This window comes from Lolium rigidum, chromosome 2, assembly GCF_022539505.1.
Source record: "Lolium rigidum isolate FL_2022 chromosome 2, APGP_CSIRO_Lrig_0.1, whole genome shotgun sequence".
In the NCBI taxonomy this organism is placed as follows: Eukaryota; Viridiplantae; Streptophyta; class Magnoliopsida; order Poales; family Poaceae; genus Lolium; species Lolium rigidum.
In genome coordinates, this window is record NC_061509.1 from 50,207,712 (window position 1) to 50,230,582 (window position 22,871).

The 22,871-nt window shown below is 62.8% G+C and overlaps 1 protein-coding gene across 1 annotated transcript; it reads right to left on the reverse strand.

Annotated features, from left to right (window-relative positions):
- Positions 1 to 19,240: 19,240 nt before the first annotated feature.
- Positions 19,241 to 21,346, reverse strand: LOC124689709 (F-box/FBD/LRR-repeat protein At1g13570-like). Its single transcript, XM_047223194.1, has 3 exons — positions 20,264 to 21,346; positions 20,029 to 20,172; positions 19,241 to 19,810 (listed from the first exon to the last, which is right to left on the reverse strand). The coding sequence occupies exons 1-3, from the start codon at positions 21,344 to 21,346 to the stop codon at positions 19,370 to 19,372; spliced, it is 1,668 nt and encodes a 555-aa protein (XP_047079150.1). The 3' UTR covers positions 19,241 to 19,369.
- Positions 21,347 to 22,871: the final 1,525 nt, after the last annotated feature.

The following is a 22,871-nucleotide window of genomic DNA, read 5'->3' on the forward strand; positions in this document are numbered from 1 at the left end:
GGGTTGGGTTCCGTCTTATTCAGGAGTCAGGACGGACGTAGAAAAAGAGGGTTGTGAGTGGTGTACAGTGCGGGGAGCGCAGGACAGACCTGGTGCTGGCCTACTGCTTCCACACTGCCTCCGGTGCGGCCGCGGCGCCGGCGCAGGGCGGGAGACGGACGTACTCCCGAAAAAGAGGCGGCGAAGCCGCTTTGGACGCGGGCCGAGGCGGGGGCGCGGTGGTAATTCGCGCGGCCGGCGTTCGGAGCTCGCTGCGCCACTGCGACGGGGACACAAGCTCGATCTTCGCTTCGGCGCCAAGGAACCGGCGGGGCCGGGACCCGATAATGCTAACCGAGCTCATCGGACCGGCAGAAGCCGCGAGCGGGAGACCGAGGGACGGGGAGCGGCAAGCGGAATCCACCTCGGGCGACCCACGCAGGCCGGACAGCGGCCCTTCGGCGGCATCGAGGACCCGCCTGTCACCTCGCGGCATGGCTCACCCCATCTGCCGCACGTTACGGACGAGCCGGCCGAGCGGGAAGACGAGGAGAAGCCGTCGTCGGCGCCCACGCAGGCCGCGGCCGCGCTCCACTCGTCTGCACTTGTCACCTCGCGGCATGGCTCACCCCGCCGGCCAGAAAAAGAGGAGCGAAAGAAACGCAAAGCGGCGCGAGGGTTGGGTTCCGTCCGGTTCGGGAGTCGGGACGGACGTAGAAAAAGAGGGTTGTGAGTGGTGTACGGTGCGGGAGCGCAGGGACGGACCCGGTGTCGGCCTCATCGCTTCCACACCGCCTCCGTGCGGCGCTGGCCGCAGCGCGAGGCGGGACGGACGTACTCCCGAAAAAGAGGCGGCGAAGGCTGCTTGGACGCGGGCCGAGGCGGGGGCGCGGTGGTAATTTCGCGCGGCCGGCGTTCGGAGCTCGCTGCGCCACTCCGACGGGGACACGGGCTCGATCTTCGCTTCGGCGCAAGGAACCCGGCGGGGCCGGGACCCGGTAATGCTAACCGGAGCTCATCGAGGCCAAGCGGACCCGCGGCGGGAGACCGAGGGACGGGAGCGGCAAAGCGGAATCCACCTCGGGCGACCCACGCGAGCCGGACAGCGGCCCGCTCGGCGGCATCGAGGACCGCCCCTGTCACCTCGCGGCATGGCTCGCCCCACTCGCCGCACGTTGCCGGACGAGCCGGCCGAGCGGGAAGACGAGGAGAAGCCGTCGTCGGCGCCCACGCAGGCCGCGGCTCGCGCTCCATCGCTCGCACTGTCACCTCGCGGCATGGCTCACCCCGCCAGCCGAAAAAAGAGGAGCGAAAGAAACGCAAAGCAGCGCAGGGTTGGGTTCCGTCTGGTTCAGGAGTCAGGACGGACGTAGAAAAAGAGGGTTGTGAGTGGTGTACAGTGCGGGGAGCGCAGGACAGACTCAGTGCCGGCCTCACGCTTCCACACGCGCCTCCGGTGCGGCGCGGCGCGAGAGGCGGGACGGACGTACTCCGAAAAAGAGGCGGCGAAGGCGCGCTGGACCGCGGGCCGAGGCGGGGCGCGGTGGTAATTTCGCGCGGCCGGCGTTCGGAGCTCGCTGCGCCACTCCGACGAGGACACGAGCTCGATCTTCGCTTCGCCGCCAAGGAACCGGCGGGGCGGGACCAGTAATGCTAACCAGAGCTCATCAGACCGGCAGACGCCGCAGCGGGGAGACCGGGGACGAGGAGCGGCAAAGCGGAATCCACCTCGGGCGACCCACGCGGGCCGGACGAGCGGCCCTTCGGCGGCATCGAGGGCCGCCCTGTCACCTCGCGGCATGGCTCACCCCACCGCTGCACGTTACCGGACGAGCCGGCCGAGCGGGAAGACAGGGAGAAGCCGTCGTCAGCGCCCACGCAGGCCGCGACTGCGCTCCACTGCTGCACTGTCACCTCGCGGCATGGCTCACCCCGCCAGCCAAAAAAAGTGGAGCGAAAGAAACGCAAAGCAGCGCAGGGGTTGGGTTCCGTCCGGTTCGGGGAGTCGGGACGGACGTAGAAAAAGAGGGTTGTGAGTGGTGTACGGTGCGGGGAGCGCGGGACGGACCCAGTGCCGGCCTATCGCTTCCACACCGCCTCCGGTGCGGCCGCTGGCCGCAGCGCGGGCGGAGAACGGACGTACTCCAGAAAAAGAGGCGGCGAAGCTGCTTTGGAGGCGGCGGTAATTTCGCGCGGCCGGCGTTCGGAGCTGCTGCGCCACTCTGACAGGGACACAGGCTCGATCTTCGCTTCGCTGCCAAGGAACCAGCAGGGCCGGGACCAGTAATGCTAACCAGAGCTCATCAGACCGGCAGACCCGCAGCGGGAGACCAGGGACAGGAGCGGCAAAGCGGAATCCACCTCGGGCGACCCACGCAGGCCGGACAGCAGCCCTTCAGCAGCATCGAGGACCGCCTCGTCACCTCGCGGCATGGCTCACCCCAGCTCGCCGCACGTTGCCGGACGAGCCGGCCGAGCGGGAAGACAGGGAGAAGCCGTCGTCGCCGCCCACGCGAGCCGCGGCTCGCGCTCCCACCGCTCGCATCGTCACCTCGCGGCATGGCTCACCCCGCCGGCTCGAAAAAAGAGGAGCGAAAGAAACGCAAAGCGGCGCAGGGATTGGGTTCCGTCCGGTTCAGAGTCGGGACGGACGTAGAAAAAGAGGGTTGTGAGTGGTGTACGGTGCGGGGAGCGCAGGACGGACACGGTGCCGGCCTATCGCTTCCACAGCTGCCTCCGGTGCGGCCGCGGCGGCAGGGCGGAGACGGACGTACTCCGAGAAAAAGAGGCGGCGAAGCGCTTTGGACGCGGGCCGAGGCGGGGGCGCGGTGGTAATTCGCGCGGCCGGCGTTCGGAGCCGCTGCGCCACTCGACGAGGGACACGAGCTCGATCTTCGCTTCGGCTGCCAAGGAACCGGCGGGGCCGGGACCCGATAATGCTAACCGGAGCTCATCGGACCGGCGGACGCCGCGCAGCGGGAGACCGGGGACGGGGAGCGGCAAGAGGAATCCACCTCGGGCGACCCACGCAGGCCGGGACAGCGGCCCTTCGGCCGGCATCGAGGACCGCCCTGTCACCTCGCGGCATGGCTCACCCCACTGCCGCACGTTGCGGACGAGCCGGCCGAGCGGGAAGACGAGGGAGAAGCCGTCGTCGGCGCCCACGCGAGCCGCGGCTCGCGCTCCACCGTCGCACTGTCACCTCGCGGCATGGCTCCCCCCGCCAGCCGAAAAAAGAGGAGCGAAAGAAACGCAAAGCAGCGCAGGGTTGGGTTCCGTCTGGTTCAGGAGTCAGGACGGACGTAGAAAAAGAGGGTTGTGAGTGGTGTACAGTGCGGGGAGCGCAGGACAGACACGGTGGCCGGCCTACTCGCTTCCACACCGCCTCCGGCTGCGGCGCGGCCGCGGCGCAGGGCGGAGACGGACGTACTCCGGAAAAGAGGCGGCGAAGGCTCGCTTTGGACGCGGGCCGAGGCGGGGGCGCGGTGGTAATTTCGCGCGGCCGGCGTTCGGAGCCGCTCGCGCCACTCGGACGAGGACACGAGCTCGATCTTCGCTCGTCGCCAAGGAACCGGCGAGGCCGGGACCGATAATGCTAACCGGAGCTCATCGGACCGGCGAGACGCCGCGACGGGAGACCAGGGACAGGAGCGGCAAAGCGGAATCCACCTCGGGCGACCCACGCAGGCCGGACAGCAGCCCTTCAGCAGCATCGAGGACTGCCCTGTCACCTCGCGGCATGGCTCACCCCACTGCTGCACGTTACCGGACGAGCCGGCCGAGCGGGAAGACAGGGAGAAGCCGTCGTCAGCGCCCACGCGGAGCCGCGGACCGCGCTCCACTCGCCGCATCGTCACCTCGCGGCATGGCTCACCCCGCCGGCCGAAAAAGAGGAGCGAAAGAAACGCAAAGCAGCGCGAGGTTGGGTTCCGTCCGGTTCGGGAGTCGGGACGGACGTAGAAAAAGAGGGTTGTGAGTGGTGTACGGCTGCGGGGAGCGCGGGACGGACCCGGTGCCGGCCTATCGCTTCCACACCGCCTCCGGCGGGCGCGCAGTGGCAGGACGGACGTACTCCGAGAAAAAGAGGTGGCGAAGCTGCTTTGGACGCGGGCCGAGGCGGGGGCGCGGTGGTAATTTCGCGCGGCCGGCGTTCGGAGCTGCTGCGCCACTCTGACAGGGACACAGGCTCGATCTTCGCTTCGCTGCCAAGGAACCAGCAGGGCCGGGACCAGTAATGCTAACCAGAGCTCATCAGACCGGCAGACGCCGCAGCGGGAGACCAGGGACAGGAGCGGCAAAGCGGAATCCACCTCGGGCGACCCACGCAGGCCGGACAGCAGCCCTTCAGCAGCATCGAGGACTACCCTGTCACCTCGCGGCATGGCTCACCCCACTGCGCGCACGCTACGGACGAGCCGGCCGAGCGGGAAGACGAGGAGAAGCCGTCGTCAGCGCCCACGCAGGCCGCGACTGCGCTCCACTGCTGCACTGTCACCTCGCGGCATGGCTCACCCCGCCAGCCGAAAAAAGAGGAGCGAAAGAAACGCAAAGCAGCGCAGGGTTGGGTTCCGTCTGGTTCAGGAGTCAGGACGGACGTAGAAAAAGAGGGTTGTGAGTGGTGTACAGTGCGGGGAGCGCAGGACAGACCTGGTGCTGGCCTACTGCTTCCACACTGCCTCCGGTGCAGCGGCGCAGCCGCAGTCGCGAGGCGAGACGGACGTACTCCGGAAAAGAGGCGGCGAAGCCGCTTGGACGCGGGCCGAGGCGGGGGCGCGGTGGTAATTTCGCGCGGCCGGCGTTCGGAGCTCGCTGCGCCACTCGGCGAGGACACATGCTCGATCTTCGCTTCGCCGCCAAGGAACCGACGAGGCCGGGACCGGTAATGCTAACCGAGCTCATCGGACCGGCGGACGCCGCGGCGGGAGACCGGGGACGGGGAGCGGCAAAGCGGAATCCACCTCGGGCGACCCACGCAGGCCGGACAGACGGCCCTTCGGTCCGCATCGAGGACCGCCCGTCACCTCGCGGCATGGCTCGCCCCACCGCTCGCACGTTACCGGACGAGCCGGGCGAGCGGGAAGACGAGGAGAAGCCGTCGTCGGCGCCCACGCGAGTCGCGGCGATCGCGCTCCACCGCTCGCATCTTGTCACCTCGCGGCATGGCTCACCCCCGCCGGCCGAAAAAGAGGAGCGAAAGAAACGCAAAGCGGCGCGAGGTTGGGTTCCGTCTAGTTCGGGAGTCGGGACGGACGTAGAAAAAGAGGGTTGTGAGTGGTGTACGGTGCGGGGAGCGCGGGACGGACTCGGTGCCGGCCTCACGCGCCCGACACCGCCTCCGGTGCGGCGCAGCCGCAGGGCGGGACCGGACGTACTCCGAGAAAAGAGGCGGCGAAGCCGCTTTGGACGCGGGCCGAGGCGGGGGCGCGGTGGTAATCTCGCGCGGCCGGCGTTCGGAGGCTCGCTGCGCCACTCGCGCGAGGACACGGGCTCGATCTTCGCTTCGGCCGCCAAGGAACCGGCGGGGCGGGACCGGCAATGCTAACCAGAGCTCATCAGACCGGCACGCCGCAGCGGGAGACCAGGGACAGGAGCGGCAAAGAGGAATCCACCTCGGGCGACCCACGCAGGCCGGACAGCAGCCCTTCAGCAGCATCGAGGACTGCCCTGTCACCTCGCGGCATGGCTCACCCCACCGCCGCACGTTCACGGACGAGCCGGCCGAGCGGGAAGACGAGGAGAAGCCGTCGTCGGCGCCCACGCGAGGCCGCGGCTCGCGCTCCCACTCGCTGCACTGTCACCTCGCGGCATGGCTCACCCCGCCGGCCCGAAAAAAAGAGGAGCGAAAGAAACGCAAAGCGGCGCGAGGTTGGGTTCCGTCCGGTTCAGGAGTCGAGACGGACGTAGAAAAGAGGGTTGTGAGTCGGTGTACGGTGCGGGGAGCGCGGGACGGACTCCGGTGCCGGCCTCTCGCTTCCCTACCGCCTCGCGTGCGGCGCGAGCGCGCGCGACGGCGGCGTGACGGACGTACTCCCGAAAAGAGGCGGCGAAGCCGCTTTGGACGCGGGCCGAGGCGGGGCGCGGTGGTAATTTCGCGCGGCCGGCGTTCGGGCTCGCTGCGCCACTCGACGAGGACACGAGGCTCGATCTTCGCTCCGGCGCCAAGGAACCGGCCGAGGCCGGGACCCGGTAATGCTAACCGAGCTCATCGAGGCCGGCGGACGCCGCAGCCGGGAGACCGAGGGACGGGGAGCGGCAAAGCGGAATCCACCTCGGGCGACCCACGCGAGCGGGACAGCCAGCCCTTCAGCAGCATCGAGGACTGCCCTGTCACCTCGCGGCATGGCTCACCCCACTGCTGCACGTTACCGGACGAGCCGGCCGAGCGGGAAGACAGGGAGAAGCCGTCGTCAGCGCCCACGCAGGCCGCGACTGCGCTCCACTGCTGCACTGTCACCTCGCGGCATGGCTCCCCCGCCAGCCGAAAAAAGAGGAGCGAAAGAAACGCAAAGCGGCGCGAGGGTTGGGTTCCGTCCGGTTCGGGGAGTCGGGACGGACGTAGAAAAAGAGGGTTGTGAGTGGTGTACGGTGCGGGGAGCGCAGGGACGGACCTCGGTGGCGGCCTCATCGCTTCACACTGCCTCCCGTGCGGCGCTGAGCGCAGCGCGAGGGCGAGACGGACGTACTCCGAGAAAAAGAGGCGGCGAAGCGCGCTTTGGACGCGGGCCGAGGCGGGGCGCGGTGGTAATTTCGCGCGGCCGGCGTTCGGAGCTGCTGCGCCACTCTGACAGGGACACAGGCTCGATCTTCGCTTCGCTGCCAAGGAACCAGCAGGGCCGGGACCAGTAATGCTAACCAGAGCTCATCAGACCGGCAGACGCCGCAGCGGGAGACCAGGGACAGGAGCGGCAAAGCGGAATCCACCTCGGGCGACCCACGCAGGCCGGACAGCAGCCCTTCAGCAGCATCGAGGACTGCCCAGTCACCTCGCGGCATGGCTCACCCCACGGCGGCACGTTACCGGACGAGCCGGCCGAGCGGGAAGACAGGGAGAAGCCGTCGTCAGCGCCCACGCAGGCCGCGACTGCGCTCCACTGCTGCACTGTCACCTCGCGGCATGGCTCACCCCGCCAGCCAAAAAAAGAGGAGCGAAAGAAACGCAAAGCAGCGCAGGGTTGGGTTCCGTCTGGTTCAGGAGTCAGGACGGACGTAGAAAAGAGGGTTGTGAGTGGTGTACGGTGCGGGGAGCGCAGGACGGACTCGAGTGGCGGCCTATCGCTTCCACGCCGCTCCGGTGCGGCGCGGCGCGCACAGGCGAGACGGACGTACTCCGGAAAAGAGGCGGCGAAGGCGCGCTGGACGCGGGCCGAGGCGGGGCGCGGTGGTAATTTCGCGCGGCCGGCGTTCGGAGCTCGCTGCGCCACTCGAGCGGGGACACGGGCTCGATCTTCGCTTCGGCGCCAAGGAACCGACGGGCCGGGACCGTAATGCTAACCGGAGCTCATCGGACCGGCGGACCCGCGGCGGGAGACCGAGGGACGAGGAGCGGCAAGCGGAATCCACCTCGGGCGACCCACGCAGGCCGGACAGCGGCCCGCTTCCGGCAGCATCGAGGACCGCCCGTCACCTCGCGGCATGGCTCACCCCAGCCGCTCGCACGTTACCGGACGAGCCGGCCGAGCGGGAAGACGAGGAGAAGCCGTCGTCGGCGCCACGCGAGGCCGCGGCTCGCGCTCCACCGTCTGCACGCTGTCACCTTGCGGCATGGCTCACCCCGCCGGCCGAAAAAGAGGAGCGAAAGAAACGCAAAGCGGCGCAGGGGTTGGGTTCCGTCCGGTTCGGGAGTCGGGACGGACGTAGAAAAAGGGGGTTGTGAGTGGTGTACGGTGCGGGAGCGCGGAGACGGACCCGGTGCCGGCCTATCGCTTCCACACTGCCTCCGGTGCAGCGCGGCGCAGCCGCGAGGGCAGGACGGACGTACTCCAGAAAAAGAGGCGGCGAAGCCGCTTTGGACGCGGGCCGAGGCGGGGGCGCGGTGGTAATTCGCGCGGCCGGCGTTCGGAGGCTGGCTGCGCCACTCGACGGGGACACGAGCTCGATCTTCGCTTCGGCGCAAGGAACCCGGCGGGGCCGGGACCGATGATGCTAACCCGAGCTCATCGAGACCGCGAGAAGCCGCGGCGGGAGACCGGGGACGGGGAGCGGCAAAGCGGAATCCACCTCGGGCGACCCACGCGAGCCGGGACAGCGGCCCTTCGGCGGCATCGAGGACCGCCCTGTCACCTCGCGGCATGGCTCGCCCCAGCTCGCTCGCACGTTGCCGGACGAGCCGGCCGAGCGGGAAGACGAGGAGAAGCCGTCGTCGCGCCCACGCGAGCCGCGGCCCCGCGCTCCACCGTCGCACGCTTGTCACCTCGCGGCATGGCTCACCCCGCCGGCCCGAAAAAAGAGGAGCGAAAGAAACGCAAAGCGGCGCGAGGTTGGGTTCCGTGCTGGTTCGGGAGTCGGGACGGACGTAGAAAAAGAGGGTTGTGAGTGGTGTACGGTGCGGGGAGCGCAGGACGGACCCGGTGCCGGCCTCATCGCTTCCACACCGCCTCGCGTGCGGCCGCGACGCGAGGCGGGACGGACGTACTCCGAGAAAAGAGGCGGTGAAGCCTGCTTTGGACGCGGGCCGAGGCGGGGCGCGGTGGTAATTTCGCGCGGCCGGCGTTCGGAGCTGCTGCGCCACTCTGACAGGGACACAGGCTCGATCTTCGCTTCGCTGCCAAGGAACCAGCAGGGCCGGGACCGCATGATGCTAACCGAGCTCATCGGAGCCGGCAGACGCCGCAGCGGGAGACCGGGGACGAGGAGCGGCAAAGAGGAATCCACCTCGGGCGACCCACGCGAGCCGGACGGCGGCCCGCCCGGCGGCGATCGAGGACCGCCTGTCACCTCGCGGCATGGCTCGCCCCAGCTGGCGCACGTCACGGACGAGCCGGCCGAGCGGGAAGACAGGGGAGAAGCCGTCGTCGGCGCCCACGCGGCCGCGGCTCGCGCTCCACCGCTTGCAGCTTGTCACCTCGCGGCATGGCTCACCCCGCCGACCCGAAAAAAGAGGAGCGAAAGAAACGCAAGCGGACGCAGGGGTTGGGTTCCGTCCGGTTCGGGAGTCGGGACGGACGTAGAAAAAGAGGGTTGTGAGTGGTGTACGAGTGCGGGGAGCGCAGGCGACGGCACCGGTGGCCGGCCTACCGCTTCCACACCGCCTCCGTGCGGCGCGAGGCGGGACGGACGTACTCCGAGAAAAGAGGCGGCGAAGCCGCTGGACGCGGGCCGAGGCGGGGGCGTGGTGGTAATTTCGCGCGGCCGGCGTTCGGAGCTCGCTGCGCCACTCGAGCGGGGACACGAGCTCGATCTTCGCTCGGCGCCAAGGAACCAGGCAGGGCCGGGACCAGTAATGCTAACCAGAGCTCATCAGACCGGCAGACGCCGCAGCGGGAGACCAGGGACAGGAGCGGCAAAGAGGAATCCACCTCGGGCGACCCACGCAGGCCGGACAGCAGCCCTTCAGCAGCATCGAGGACTGCCCTGTCACCTCGCGGCATGGCTCACCCCACTGCTGCACGTCACGGACGAGCCGGCCGAGCGGGAAGACGAGGAGAAGCCGTCGTCGCGCGCCCACGCGAGGCCGCGGCCGCGCTCCACTCGCACTGCACCGTCACCTCGCGGCATGGCTCACCCCGCCCGGCCGAAAAAAAGAGGAGCGAAAGAAACGCAAAGCGGCGCGAGGGTTGGGTTCCGTGCGGTTCGGGAGTCGGGACGGACGTAGAAAAAGAGGGTTGTGAGTCGTGTACGATGCGGGAGCGCGGGACGGACTCGGTGCCGGCCTATCGCTTCCACACTCGCCTCCCGTGCGGCGCTTGGCGCGGCGCAGGCGGGACGGACGTACTCAAAAAAGAGGCGGCGAAAGGCTGCTTTGGACGCGGGCCGAGCGGGGCGCGGTGGTAATTTCGCGCGGCCGGCGTTCGGAGCTGCTGCGCCACTCTGACGGGGACACAGGCTCGATCTTCGCTTCGCTGCCAAGGAACCGACGGGGCGGGACCGATAATGCTAACCGGAGCTCATCGGGACCGGCGAGACGGCGCGGCGGAGACCGGGGACGGGAGCGGCAAAGCGGAATCCACCTCGGGCGACCCACGCAGGCCGGACGACGGCCCTTCGGCGGCATCGAGGACCGCCCTGTCACCTCGCGGCATGGCTCACCCCAGCTCGCGCACGTTACGGACGAGCCGGCCGAGCGGGAAGACGAGGGAGAAGCCGTCGTCGGCGCCCACGCAGGCCGCGGCTCGCGCTCCCACCGCTGCACCTGTCACCTCGCGGCATGGCTCCCCCGCCCGGCCCGAAAAAGAGGAGCGAAAGAAACGCAAAGCGGCGCGGAGGTTGGGTTCCGTCCGGTTCGGGAGTCGGGACGGACGTAGAAAAGAGGGTTGTGAGTGGTGTACGGTGCGGGGAGCGCGAGGACGGACACTAGTGCGGCCTACTGCTTCCACTGCCTGCCTCGGTGCGGCCGTAGCGCTGGCGCAGTACGGAGACGGACGTACTCCCGAAAAAGAGGCGGCGAAGCCTGCTGGACGCGGGCCGAGGCGGGGGCGCGGTGGTAATTTCGCGCGGCCGGCGTTCGGAGCTGCTGCGCCACTCTGACAGGGACACAGGCTCGATCTTCGCTTCGCTGCCAAGGAACCAGCAGGGCCGGGACCAGTAATGCTAACCAGAGCTCATCGGGACCGGCGAGCCGCCGCGGCGGGAGACCGAGGGACAGGAGTGGCAAAGCGGAATCCACCTCGGGCGACCCACGCGGCCGGACAGCGGCCCTTCCGGCGGCATCGAGGACCGCCTCGTCACCTCGCGGCATGGCTCACCCCACTCGCCGCACGTTACCGGACGAGCCGGCCGAGCGGGAAGACGAGGGAGAAGCCGTCGTCGAGCGCCCACGCGGCCGCGGCTCGCGCTCCATCGCTGCACCTGTCACCTCGCGGCATGGCTCCCCCGCCGGCCCGAAAAAAGAGGAGCGAAAGAAACGCAAGCGGCGCGCGGGTTGGGTTCCGTCCGGTTCGGGAGTCGGGACGGACGTAGAAAAAGAGGGTTGTGAGTGGTGTACGGTGCGGGGAGCGCAGGGACGGACCTGGTGTCGGCCTAGTGCTTCCACAGCGCCTCCGGTGCGGCCGGCGCTGGCTGCAGTGGCGGGACGGACGTACTCCGAAAAAGAGGCGGCGAAAGCCGCTTTGGACGCGGGCCGAGGCGGGGCGCGGTGGTAATTCGCGCGGCGGCGTTCGGAGCTGCCGCGCCACTCGACTGAGGACACGAGGCTCGATCTTCGCTTCGGCTGCCAAGGAACCAGCAGGGCCGGGACCAGTAATGCTAACCAGAGCTCATCAGACCGGCAGACGCCGCAGCGGGAGACCAGGGACAGGAGCGGCAAAGCGGAATCCACCTCGGGCGACCCACGCAGGCCGGACAGCAGCCCTTCAGCAGCATCGAGGACTGCCTGTCACCTCGCGGCATGGCTCACCCCACTGCCGCACGTTACCGGACCGAGCCGGCCGAGCGGGAAGACGAGGGAGAAGCCGTCGTCGGCGCCCACGCGAGCCGCGGCTCGCGCTCCACTGGCCGCACTTGTCACCTCGCGGCATGGCTCACCTACGCCCGGCGAGAAAAAGAGGAGCGAAAAGAAACGCAAAGCAACGCAGGGGTTGGGTTCCGTCGATTCGGAGTCGGGACGGACGTAGAAAAAGAGGGTTGTGAGTGGTGTACGGTGCGGGGAGCGCAGAGGCGGACCCAGTGTCGGCCTATCGCTTCCACACCTGCTCCGGTGCGGCGTGGCAGCGCGAGGGCGAGACGGACGTACTCCGAAAAAGAGGCGGCGAAAGCCGCTTTGGACGCGGGCCGAGGCGGGGCGCGGTGGTAATCTCGCGCGGCCGGCGTTCGGAGCCGCCTGCGCCACTCGACAGGGACACGAGCTCGATCTTCGCCTCGGCGCTAAGGAACCAGCGGGGCGGGACCAGTAATGCTAACCAGAGCTCATCAGACCGGCAGACCCGCAGCGGGAGACCAGGGACAGGAGCGGCAAAGCGGAATCCACCTCGGGCGACCCACGCAGGCCGGACAGCAGCCCTTCAGCAGCATCGAGGACTGCCCTGTCACCTCGCGGCATGGCTCACCCCACTGCTGCACGTTACCGGACGAGCCGGCCGAGCGGGAAGACAGGGAGAAGCCGTCGTCAGCGCCCACGCGGCCGCGGCCGCGCTCCCCGTCCGCTGCTGTCACCTCGCGGCATGGCTCACCCCGCCGGCCCGAAAAAGAGGAGCGAAAGAAACGCAAAGCAGCGCAGGGTTGGGTTCCGTCTGGTTCAGGAGTCATGACGGACGTAGAAAAAGAGGGTTGTGAGTGGTGTACAGTGCGGGGAGCGCAGGGACGGACCAGTGCCGGCCTCATCGCTTCCACACTGCCCTCCGGTGCGGCTGGCGCGCGAGGCGGGGACGGACGTACTCCGGAAAAGAGGCGGCGAAGGCTGCTTGGACGCGGGCCGAGGCGGGGGCGCGGTGGTAATTCGCGCGGCCGGCGTTCGGAGGCTGCTGCGCCACTCGACAGGGACACGGGCTCGATCTTCGCTCGGCCGCCAAGGAACCGGCGGGGCCGGGACCGGTAATGCTAACCGGAGCTCATCGGACCGCGGACGCCGCGGCGGGAGACCCGGGGACGGGGAGCGGCAAGCGGAATCCACCTCGGGCGACCCACGCAGGCCGGACGGCAGCCGCTTCAGGCAGGCATCGAGGACCGCCCTGTCACCTCGCGGCATGGCTCACCCCACTGCGCGCACGTCACCGGACGAGCCGGCCGAGCGGGAAGACGAGGGAGAAGCCGTCGTCGGCGCCCACGCGAGGCCGCGGCCTGCGCTCCACCTGCCTGCTCTGTCACCTCGCGGCATGGCTCACCGCCCGGCCCGAAAAAAGAGGAGCGAAAGAAACGCAAAGCGGCGCGGGGTTGGGTTCCGTCGGTTCGGGGAGTCGGGACGGACGTAGAAAAAGAGGGTTGTGAGTGGTGTACGGTGCGGGGAGCGCGGGGACGGACTCAGTGGCGGCCTCTCGCTTCCACACCGCCTCCGGTGCGGCGCGAGGCGGGACGGACGTACTCCCGAGAAAAAGAGGTGGCGAAGCGCGCTCTGGACGCGGGCCGAGGCGGGGGCGCGGTGGTAATTCGCGCGGCCGGCGTTCGGAGCTGCTCGCGCCACTCGACGAGGACACGGGCTCGATCTTCGCTTCGCGCCAAGGAACTAGCGGTGGCCGGGACCCGATAATGCTAACCAGAGCTCATCAGACCGGCAGACGCCGCAGCGGGAGACCAGGGACAGGAGCGGCAAAGCGGAATCCACCTCGGGCGACCCACGCAGGCCGGACAGCAGCCCTTCAGCAGCATCGAGGACTGCCCTGTCACCTCGCGGCATGGCTCACCCCACTGCTGCACGTTACCGGACGAGCCGGCCGAGCGGGAAGACAGGGAGAAGCCGTCGTCAGCGCCCACGCGAGCCGCGGCCGCGCTCCACCGTGCTGCAGCTGTCACCTCGCGGCATGGCTCACCCCGCCGGCCGAAAAAAGAGGAGCGAAAGAAACGCAAAGCGAGCGCGAGGGTTGGGTTCCGTCCGGTTCGGGAGTCGGGACGGACGTAGAAAAAGAGGGTTGTGAGTGGTGTACGGCTGCGGGGAGCGCGGGACGGACCCGGTGCCGGCCTCTCGCTTCCACACCGCCTCCGGTGCGGCGCGCGGGCGGGGACGGACGTACTCCGGAAAAAGAGGCGGCGAAGGCGCTTTGGACGCGGGCCGAGGCGGGGGCGCGGTGGTAATTTCGCGCGGCCGGCGTTCGGAGCTGCTGCGCCACTCTGACAGGGACACATGCTCGATCTTCGCTTCGCTGCCAAAGAACCAGCAGGGCCGGGACCAGTAATGCTAACCAGAGCTCATCAGACCGGCAGACGCCGCAGCGGGAGACCAGGGACAGGAGCGGCAAAGCGGAATCCACCTCGGGCGACCCACGCAGGCCGGACAGCAGCCCTTCAGCAGCATCGAGGACTGCCCTGTCACCTCGCGGCATGGCTCACCCCACTGCTGCACGTTACCGGACGAGCCGGGCGAGCGGGAAGACAGGGAGAAGCCGTCGTCAGCGCCCACGCAGGCCGCGGCCGCGCTCCCGCTCTACTGCCTGTCACCTCGCGGCATGGCTCACCCCGCCAGCCGAAAAAAGAGGAGCGAAAGAAACGCAAAGCAGCGCAGGGTTGGGTTCCGTCTAGTTCAGGAGTCAGGACGGACGTAGAAAAAGAGGGTTGTGAGTGGTGTACAGTGCGGGGAGCGCGGGGACGGACACTGGTGGCGGCCCTCGCTTCCACACCGCCTCCGGTGCGGCGCGAGGCGGGACGGACGTACTCCGAGAAAAGAGGCGGCGAAGCTGCTTTGGACGCGGGCCGAGGCGGGGGCGCGGTGGTAATTTCGCGCGGCCGGCGTTCGGAGCTGCTGCGCCACTCTAACAGGGACACAGGCTCGATCTTCGCTTCCAAGGAACCAGCAGGGCCGGGACCAGTAATGCTAACCAGAGCTCATCAGACCGGCAGACGCCGCAGCGGGAGACCAGGGACAGGAGCGGCAAAGCGGAATCCACCTCGGGCGACCCACGCAGGCGGGACAGCAGCCCTTCAGCAGCATCGAGGACTGCCCTGTCACCTCGCGGCATGGCTCACCCCACTGCTGCACGTTACCGGACGAGCCGGCCGAGCGGGAAGACAGGGAGAAGCCGTCGTGGTGACAGGGCAGTCCTCGATGCTGCTGAAGGGCTGCTGTCCGGCCTGCGTGGGTCGCCCGAGGTGGATTCCGCTTTGCCGCTCCTGTCCCTGGTCTCCCGCTGCGGCGTCTGCCGGCTCGATGAGCTCGGTTAGCATTACCGGTCCCGCCCTGGCTGGTTCCTTGGCGGCGAAGCGAAGATCGAGCTCGTGTCCCTGCTCGAGTGGCGCAGCGAGCTCCGAACGCCGGCCGCGCGAGTTACCACCGCGCCCTCGCCTCGGCCCGCGTCCAAAGCAGCTTCGCCGCCTCTTTTCCGGAGTACGTCCGTCCCGCCTCGCGCCGCACCGGAGGCAGGTGTGGAAGCGATAGGCCGGCACCGAGTCCGTCTCGCGCTCCCCGCACCGTACACCACTCACAACCCTCTTTTTCTACGTCCATCCCGACTCCGGAACCGCACGGAACCCACCCTAGCCTCTGCGCCGCTTTGCGTTTCTTTCGCTCCTCTTTTTCGGCGGCGGGCGAGTAGGCCTCCTCCTGCATGCTGCGCCGCGTACTTGCCTGCCACAATTATTTTCTCAAGTCTTCTCTTTTGGGTTCGTGGACTTGACTGTGCACTCTACTAGTATCCGCTGGTAGGTCGTGGACTCGTGGGCAGATAGCGGCCAGGACCAAGGGATGAACTAGCAAGGCCTCGTGGTGTCTCTGCTCGCCCGCTCGCCCGAGGATAGGGTACGTACGTGCTGGACGCGGATTCAACGCGCCTCGTTACTTCCATCGACCCAAAGTTTTCTGAACTTTCTTTTGCGAGTATAAATATAATTTTCATAGGAATAAAAAAGTTTCTGTTTAAGGCTAAAGCTCTTCGAATAGAAAAGGAAGTTAACTTCAAAAAATGTAAGAGCACAAGACTTACTCACTTCGCAGTGCACAAACACAAGGAATTCAGAATCTGACTGGAATAGGCCCTAATATCTACACTGATGCTTCCGTTCCTTGTCTTGCCATTTTTGAGCAATTTGTATTTTTCTAAAAGCTGCTCATGTATTTTTCTATGCATACTTCTCATCAACCTTCTTTTGTTTCCTGGGCAATCAAGCGCGCAAAGGAGAAAATAAGCCTAGGTTCTCAGCTGCATTTACTTCACGCGCACTGTTGCATGTGTGATGTGATGCGTCCTCCTGGGCATAGCGCCGAAATCATGGCCATGTCGTTCTGACTAGGGCCCTAGTGCTGACAGTACGTTTCTTTTTACCGTGAGGCTTTGGACATGGACCGATTCTAGATGCTTTTCTGAGAAATCATTACTGGCCATTGTGAAGGATAGTTGTTACCGTAACATGTTTAGAGATAGAGGTTGTTAGTAGTTTGTATATGGGCTGATTCGGTTTATAAGGATCAGTCCAAATCTCCTTTATCTCCTCCCCAAGTTGTAAACAAACTCAATGTAAATCCTGCCATATATAACACGAAACCGATCCCGAGACAAAGGGCATCGTTCAACGCAAATTATCACATGGTATCAGAGCCACCCTTCCAAAAACACATCTAAACCCTAGCAATGAACTCCTCCTCTAGCGCCGCCATGAGCAACCCCCTTCCATCGCAAGGCACATCGGAGAAGCTGACGCGGGACAACTTCCTGCTATGGGAGACGCAAGTCCTCCTCGCCATCAGAGGGGCTCGCCTGATGGGTTTCCTTGATGGAACCAACAAGGCGCCGGCGGACACGATCACCGTCGAGGATAGTGACGGCAAGGGCCGCACCAAGGTAAGCAACCCAGAATATGAAAATTGGGTGCAGACTGATCAGCAAGTTTAGGGTTAGGGTTTTGGTTGGATATCATGTGAGATGCTATGCATGTTCGTCTTGTCTGAAGTAAGATGCAGTTGCCCAAACATAGCCATGCATCTACAAGAGATGGATTCAGCTTTACCTAATGTGTCCAGTAGCAACAGCAGTTGTTTTAAGTTTCTAGACAAGAGGAAAACGTATACAAGAAATGGTCTAGTCTTCAGCTACATACTGCTTTCGATAAATGATCTTCGGCCTCCTTGTTATACTCAGGGAAGACGTCCAGTATTTTCCCCCTCAAGAACTCACAAACAACGCGCTGTTGTGGCGATTTCCTTTGCTCTGGAGGTATAACAAACTAAAACTTAGTGTCGAGAAAATCATAACGCGAACTTTGCCAAAAAGGGTGAGGAAGTCGACAAATGATGAGGATAAACAAAATGCACATGTAATCACAACTAGGGGTGAAAACACTTGAATTATTTTTGAAGGATCCAGACCACTTTCAAATATCGACCCTATCAGCTCATATACTTGCTGGATATTGCATATACAGAAACATATACATAAGTCCGTCAACTACGAATACAGGCTCAGCTATCCAGATATACATAAGCACTTTTATGCTCTAGAGACCATAGCTTTCTTGTTTGAAGTTTGATTAGGCAGAAGAGTAGGCCATATTCTCAACAAGGTCTACGGAGTGTGCCCGAAAACAAACATGGTATATAAGACACTATCAAAAAAAAAAATGTTTGGCTTTAAGGGGAAGAAACCCAAAGCGTTGTGATTTTACTAGAAGTGATTGTGTGTACGACACCAAATTGCGAGTGCGGAGACTCGAACCTGGGCGGGCAGGGATGCATCAGCCCATCCCAACCACCGGGCTATGCCTCGGTTCACATATATAAGACACTATCGCCCGTGTTCAATCCGTTTTCACACCTAATCACAACAAGGAAAGTGACAGACTCACAGTTACTATGTACTTGACTTGTTTAGTTGTTTCTGAGCTTGAGTTATCAGCTCATTTTTCAGACACGGATAGTACAAGAGTACATAGAACTCTTGCGGAAAAAAAGCATGTGTCCCACGCGTCGGCATTGCATATCGAACAGACACCGACACCCAACTTAGTTACTACTGAATTGCACAGTAACAGTAACACTGGCTAGACAGCGAGAGCCTAAACAGTAGAGAAGTGGGACAGACAACTGAGCTAGCCCCCAAAGCATGTACTACGTACTGGCTGATTCTGATTGGTGAAAATCGTCCAATCCGTTTTACCCGTGTACAGCTCACTGTCAGCTATGGATTACCGATGGAGGAAGGAATCAATGGCAAGCAAAGGAACAGAGGGAGACTGGCGGGTTAGGAGACGGAGATGTACCGGGAGGGAGGGAGTCTAGTACGGCGAGGGCGGCGTTGGCGCGGGCGCGGAGCGCGGCGGGCTTCTCGGCGGGGTCCCGGGGGAAGAAGGTGTCGCGGAGGCGGTACAGCTCCTCCACCGCTTCGGCCGTCCTCTCCAGCACCGCGTCGGCGCCTTCCCCCCGCTGCGAGGGCGAGGCGGAGGTCGCCGCCACTCCGCTGGCCTCGCGCTCGCGGCTCATCTGGTTTTTGATTGATTCTGGGTGGCGATGGGATCTAGCCGGCCGGGGAAGAAACCGCACGAGGGGTACGTCTAGTACTGTGGGGAGGGATGGAGGAAGAAAATCGGAGGGTAGTGAACTAGTGATGCGCTGGGGCCGTGGATCTTGACGGGTGGCTTTTGGCCACGTTTTGGTCTTGCCAAATTGAATTGTTCAATCAGAATTGAGGTTGTTTCACCGGGAGGCCAAACCGAAGGGACTGAATTAGTTGTTTTTTTTTGGCAAATTTGAATCCTTGGCAAAACTAATTTCTCATCGACCAAACTATTTTGAAAATCGACCTCTATAGCGCTAGCAAAAATGGAGCTAAAATAGTGCAAGGCGCCGAACTGAACTCCACGCCACAACGGAAAACCCAAAGTGAAACCTTTGACCCATGTTTTCTCGATCAAGAGGACTCCCAGAAGGGAGAGCCCCGGTTCCATTTTCATCAACGAAACCAGGTTTTTGGCAAAGGCTAGGTAATATAGGATACAGTGACAGAAAATTGCCAACACCAAATTTTGTTTGCACTTTGTCGTGCAACTGAACAATATTATGCACACAATAATCACTTCCATACAATATTATGCACACAATTATACTTACGGGGAGATGGCTTACAAAAATTGGTCACATCAAATTGCGTCTGTACTTTGCCACACAGCTGAACAATAACTATCATATAGCATTACAAAACTTAGACAAAGAGGCAATGTAGGATACAGTGACACCACCAAATTGTGTTTGTGCTTTGTCGTGCAACTGAACAATATTACCCACACAATATCACTTCCATACAAGATTCTTCATCCAACCTTAGACAACAAATGGTAAGTACAACATGTAACAAACATTGCATTCCAGGAACTAGGTTAAGTTATCAACTAGCAGGAAAAGAACAAAGTTGCATCAGGATATCAATGGAGATAGATTGTGCATGTCATAAGCACTTCTACAAGCCAAAAAGGCCCGAAACAACATGAAGCCCAAGCAAAGGTACATTCAAACCCACAATCATATTAGTTTCACCGAAAAAATTCAAGAGTGCCACGACTGATAAAACTAGCTTCCAGACGTTCATGGGCTCGGTCCACCTTCTTAATTAGTTTACAACTAATTGACGAAGAAGTAACAGGTACCATATCCTCATAAGCACCATCATCAGAAACACAAACTCTCGTCCTCAGTACGACAAGCAATCCAGGTCACGTCATGCCTCGACGCATAGAAGGGATCCTTCACTGATAAGTCAATGGCGCGCTGAAAGCTCCAGCCGCGGGACGCGGGGCAAACAGAAATGTCACTGCCACTGCTTCCACCTGATGGCGCGCCGCGCTCAAGAATGAAACCTGACGTCGGGCCTACCTCCGGTACCGCGTGGCATGCCTCCGCTAAGAAGTCATCAATCTCACTACGAACAATGCACAGGGTCTTAAGCATCTTGCCCTTCTCCAAAATGTAATTGAGGAACAGCAGTTCTTGGTTAAGGTTCTGGAATCCATGGAGGACTAAGGTCTTGAGGTGAGTTCTGAGGCAGTCACAGGAGCCCAGGGACTCCCAGAACCCAGCAGGAACCACGGTATCAGGTGACCCAGGAATGGACTGAAATTGAGCAAAACAACAATGTCAATGTTTATGGTATCAATCCTAAAATTGCACCCAGCTACAAGTAATAGTGCCTACACTATCAATCTGGAATACATAGCAATGAACAACAAATGATTGAATAAGTTGACATCCATGTGATCATCTTGAATTGCAATCGACAAAACAATTATTCAGATGAACAAATATCTTATGACACAAAAAAAACTGCGTACCATGACGTGAAGTGTCTCAAGAGAAGGAAAGCATCTGAGCAGAGTGGGCAGCATCTTGACCTCAGTCTGATCTAAAAACCGCACCTTGACAGCAAATATCTTCAAACTTGGCAGCATGGCTCTAGCTCTCACATTCATCCCAGCCTGCAATTGAGTCAAGTTATTTGGTTGCACAGTCACGTAATGAATGCTAATTAAGTGCAGAGCACAGAAGTGACAAGGCGCAGTTAGTTACCTTGATGACAATGCCGCCAATCTGGAGCTCATGGAGCTGGAGGTCCAAGAAGCCGAGGACCTCGAGCCTGGGCGCCTGGACAATCTTGACGAGCCTCCGGTCGCCAATGCTGTCGAAGAGCAGGCGCTCCAGGCTGGGGGCATCATCGACGAGGATTTCTTCCAAGCTGCATCTCCATTCAACGACGGCACTGAGGGTGCGGGACCTGACGCGGAGGCGCGAATCGGAGTTGTAGGACATGGCGAAGGAGAGGACCTTGAGCTTGCGGCAGCGCGCGAGCAGGGCGTCGATGTCCCTGTCGGCGATGATGGTGTGGAAGAGGCCGAGCTCCTGGAGGTTGGGGAGGTTGGGGCGGTGCGCGGCGGTGTCGGGGAAGTGCCAGACGCCGAGGTAGAGGCGGGTGAGGGCGGCGCAGCGGAGGACGTCGTCGGGGAGCGGCATGTTGAGCGGCCAGGGGCGGTTGAAGAGGACGAGGTCCTGCACGTTCTTGGCGGCGAGGAGGGACACGAGGCGCTGCAGCGCGTACTCCTGCGTGTGGAAGGAGGTGCGGGTGACGCGCGCGGCGCGCACGGGGCCCGGGTGCGCCGCCACGCAGCGCGAGAGGGCGCGCACGGCGTGGAAGCCCGGGATCTCGCGCGACTCGCCGGGGTACCGGAGGTGCGCGTCGTCGACGAGCAGCGGGGTCGCCGGCCACAGGCTGCGCCAGCGGGCCGAGAGGACCATGGTGCGCGCGGCCTCCTTGGTGGGGAGCCGGGAGATGACGTTGGAGAGCAGGTCGTTGGAGAGGCGGCTGATGCGGTCCTGGCCGTCGCCCTGCGCCGGCGGAAAGACAGCGGGCCAGTCGGCGCCGTCGTCGTCGGAGGAGGAGGAGGTGAGGGAGAAGTGCTCGTCTTCGGAGTCGGAGGCGTCGGCGGCGTCGGGCGCGGGGATGAAGGGTGGAGGGAGGAGGGAGATGATGTAGGGGACGATGTAATCGATGCGGTCCTGCGCCGACGGGCCCTCGGACGACATGTTGTTGAAGAACTCCTCGACATCGGCGTAGGTTCGGAGTTCTGCTCGGCCGACGGCGGCGGCGGCATCCATGGCGGGTGAGGCGGCGGAGGGCGGGCGAGTAGGGTTTTGGTAAGGGGATTGCGACAGGACGAAGCTTGCGGTCTTTTTCTTTTTGGAGCTGGAAACGAAATGGGGTTCTTGGCGGCGAGGCTGGCCACCAGGCCACGCAGCGCACGGCGGACATCTCGCGGCGCGTGGAGGCATCCAATTTAATTAATTTAATGAGGAAGTCCATCAGGCTGTGACGGCTGCGGTGACGAGGGATCGTGAAGCCATCAGGCACGAGACGCGTGCGTTAGTTAATTGATCGGGCTCTCTCTTTCTTTTTCGCGAATCAATCGGGCGTGCCGGAATCCCGGAGGCTGCTTTCGTGCCTTCGCGCAGACCGGCCCGTCTCCATGAGCACGTGGTGAAACGCCGCATGCAACGACGACTAGTCAACTACCCTGCGCGTGGCATCCGGATTAATCGCAGAGCGGTGAGATCAAACATACGTTTCGGCCAACACGCTCAATCATGTTCACCAGAATCGAGGCGCCGCTCTATCGATTCACCAACAAAATCAATCGATCGGAGCAAGGAAGGAAAGGTACGGAGTACGTGATTATCTCGCCTCCTCTTTTTATTTATTTTTCTTCTTCTTTTCTCACATCCGTCCTCAAGTAGCGACACATTTTTCTTCAACCAAATCAAATTAAGGGAAACATCACCTGCTTGTCGTGTAGCAAATACGATTGATCTGCTATTTCAAATACGACTTCTAATAACAAACTGAATACCAGGTCTTTTACCGTCCCCCGGCCAGAATAAAACAATCCCGCAGCCAGAAAAAACTAGTACGCCATCAATAAATATCACCCGCCTTACTGTGGTGCCACTAGTGGGCGTACCAATTTTCTGGTGTGCCACATGAATACTTTTAGCGGTGGAGTACCAAAAACATGGTACACAACTAGTAAGGGAATATTTGTGGCCCACCAGCCCACCCAAAACAAGCCCTAGCCCTACCTCGCCCCGCTTGTCATCTCCAAGCCATGCGCCTATCCAGCCTTTGCCATCCCCGTTCACCTCGTCGCCCTCTCATCGATGACGTCCTACCGCCGCGCACGCCCATCTCCTGGTCTTCATCGCCTCCTCGTGCACGTGGTCGCCGCGCCCCCTGCTTTGCTACAACCGGCGGAACAACGATGTCACCAACCTTCGTCTTCGACTAGACGACAGTATCTGGCTACGACCATCCTTCTAAGGTAGAGGTGCAAGGACTCTCGACAAAGAAGATCCGTCCACGAGGGAATAATGGCTGCACGTGGTGGCCCGACCACGATGTTTTTTTTCTGTTCAGTTCCTTAACAAATTACTGATGTGGTACCTAACCAGAGTCTGCTACTAAAAGGTCAATATACTGGTGGGGTACCAGCCTGGTGCGTCACCGGTAGCTAGATAACAATGATGCGAAACTAGTGGTTAGTGGTGTACAATGGTGCACCACTAGTAGCCCAATTCGGTTCGCCACTAATAGGTTTTTGTACTACTAGTGTATGTAGCTCAGCCACAA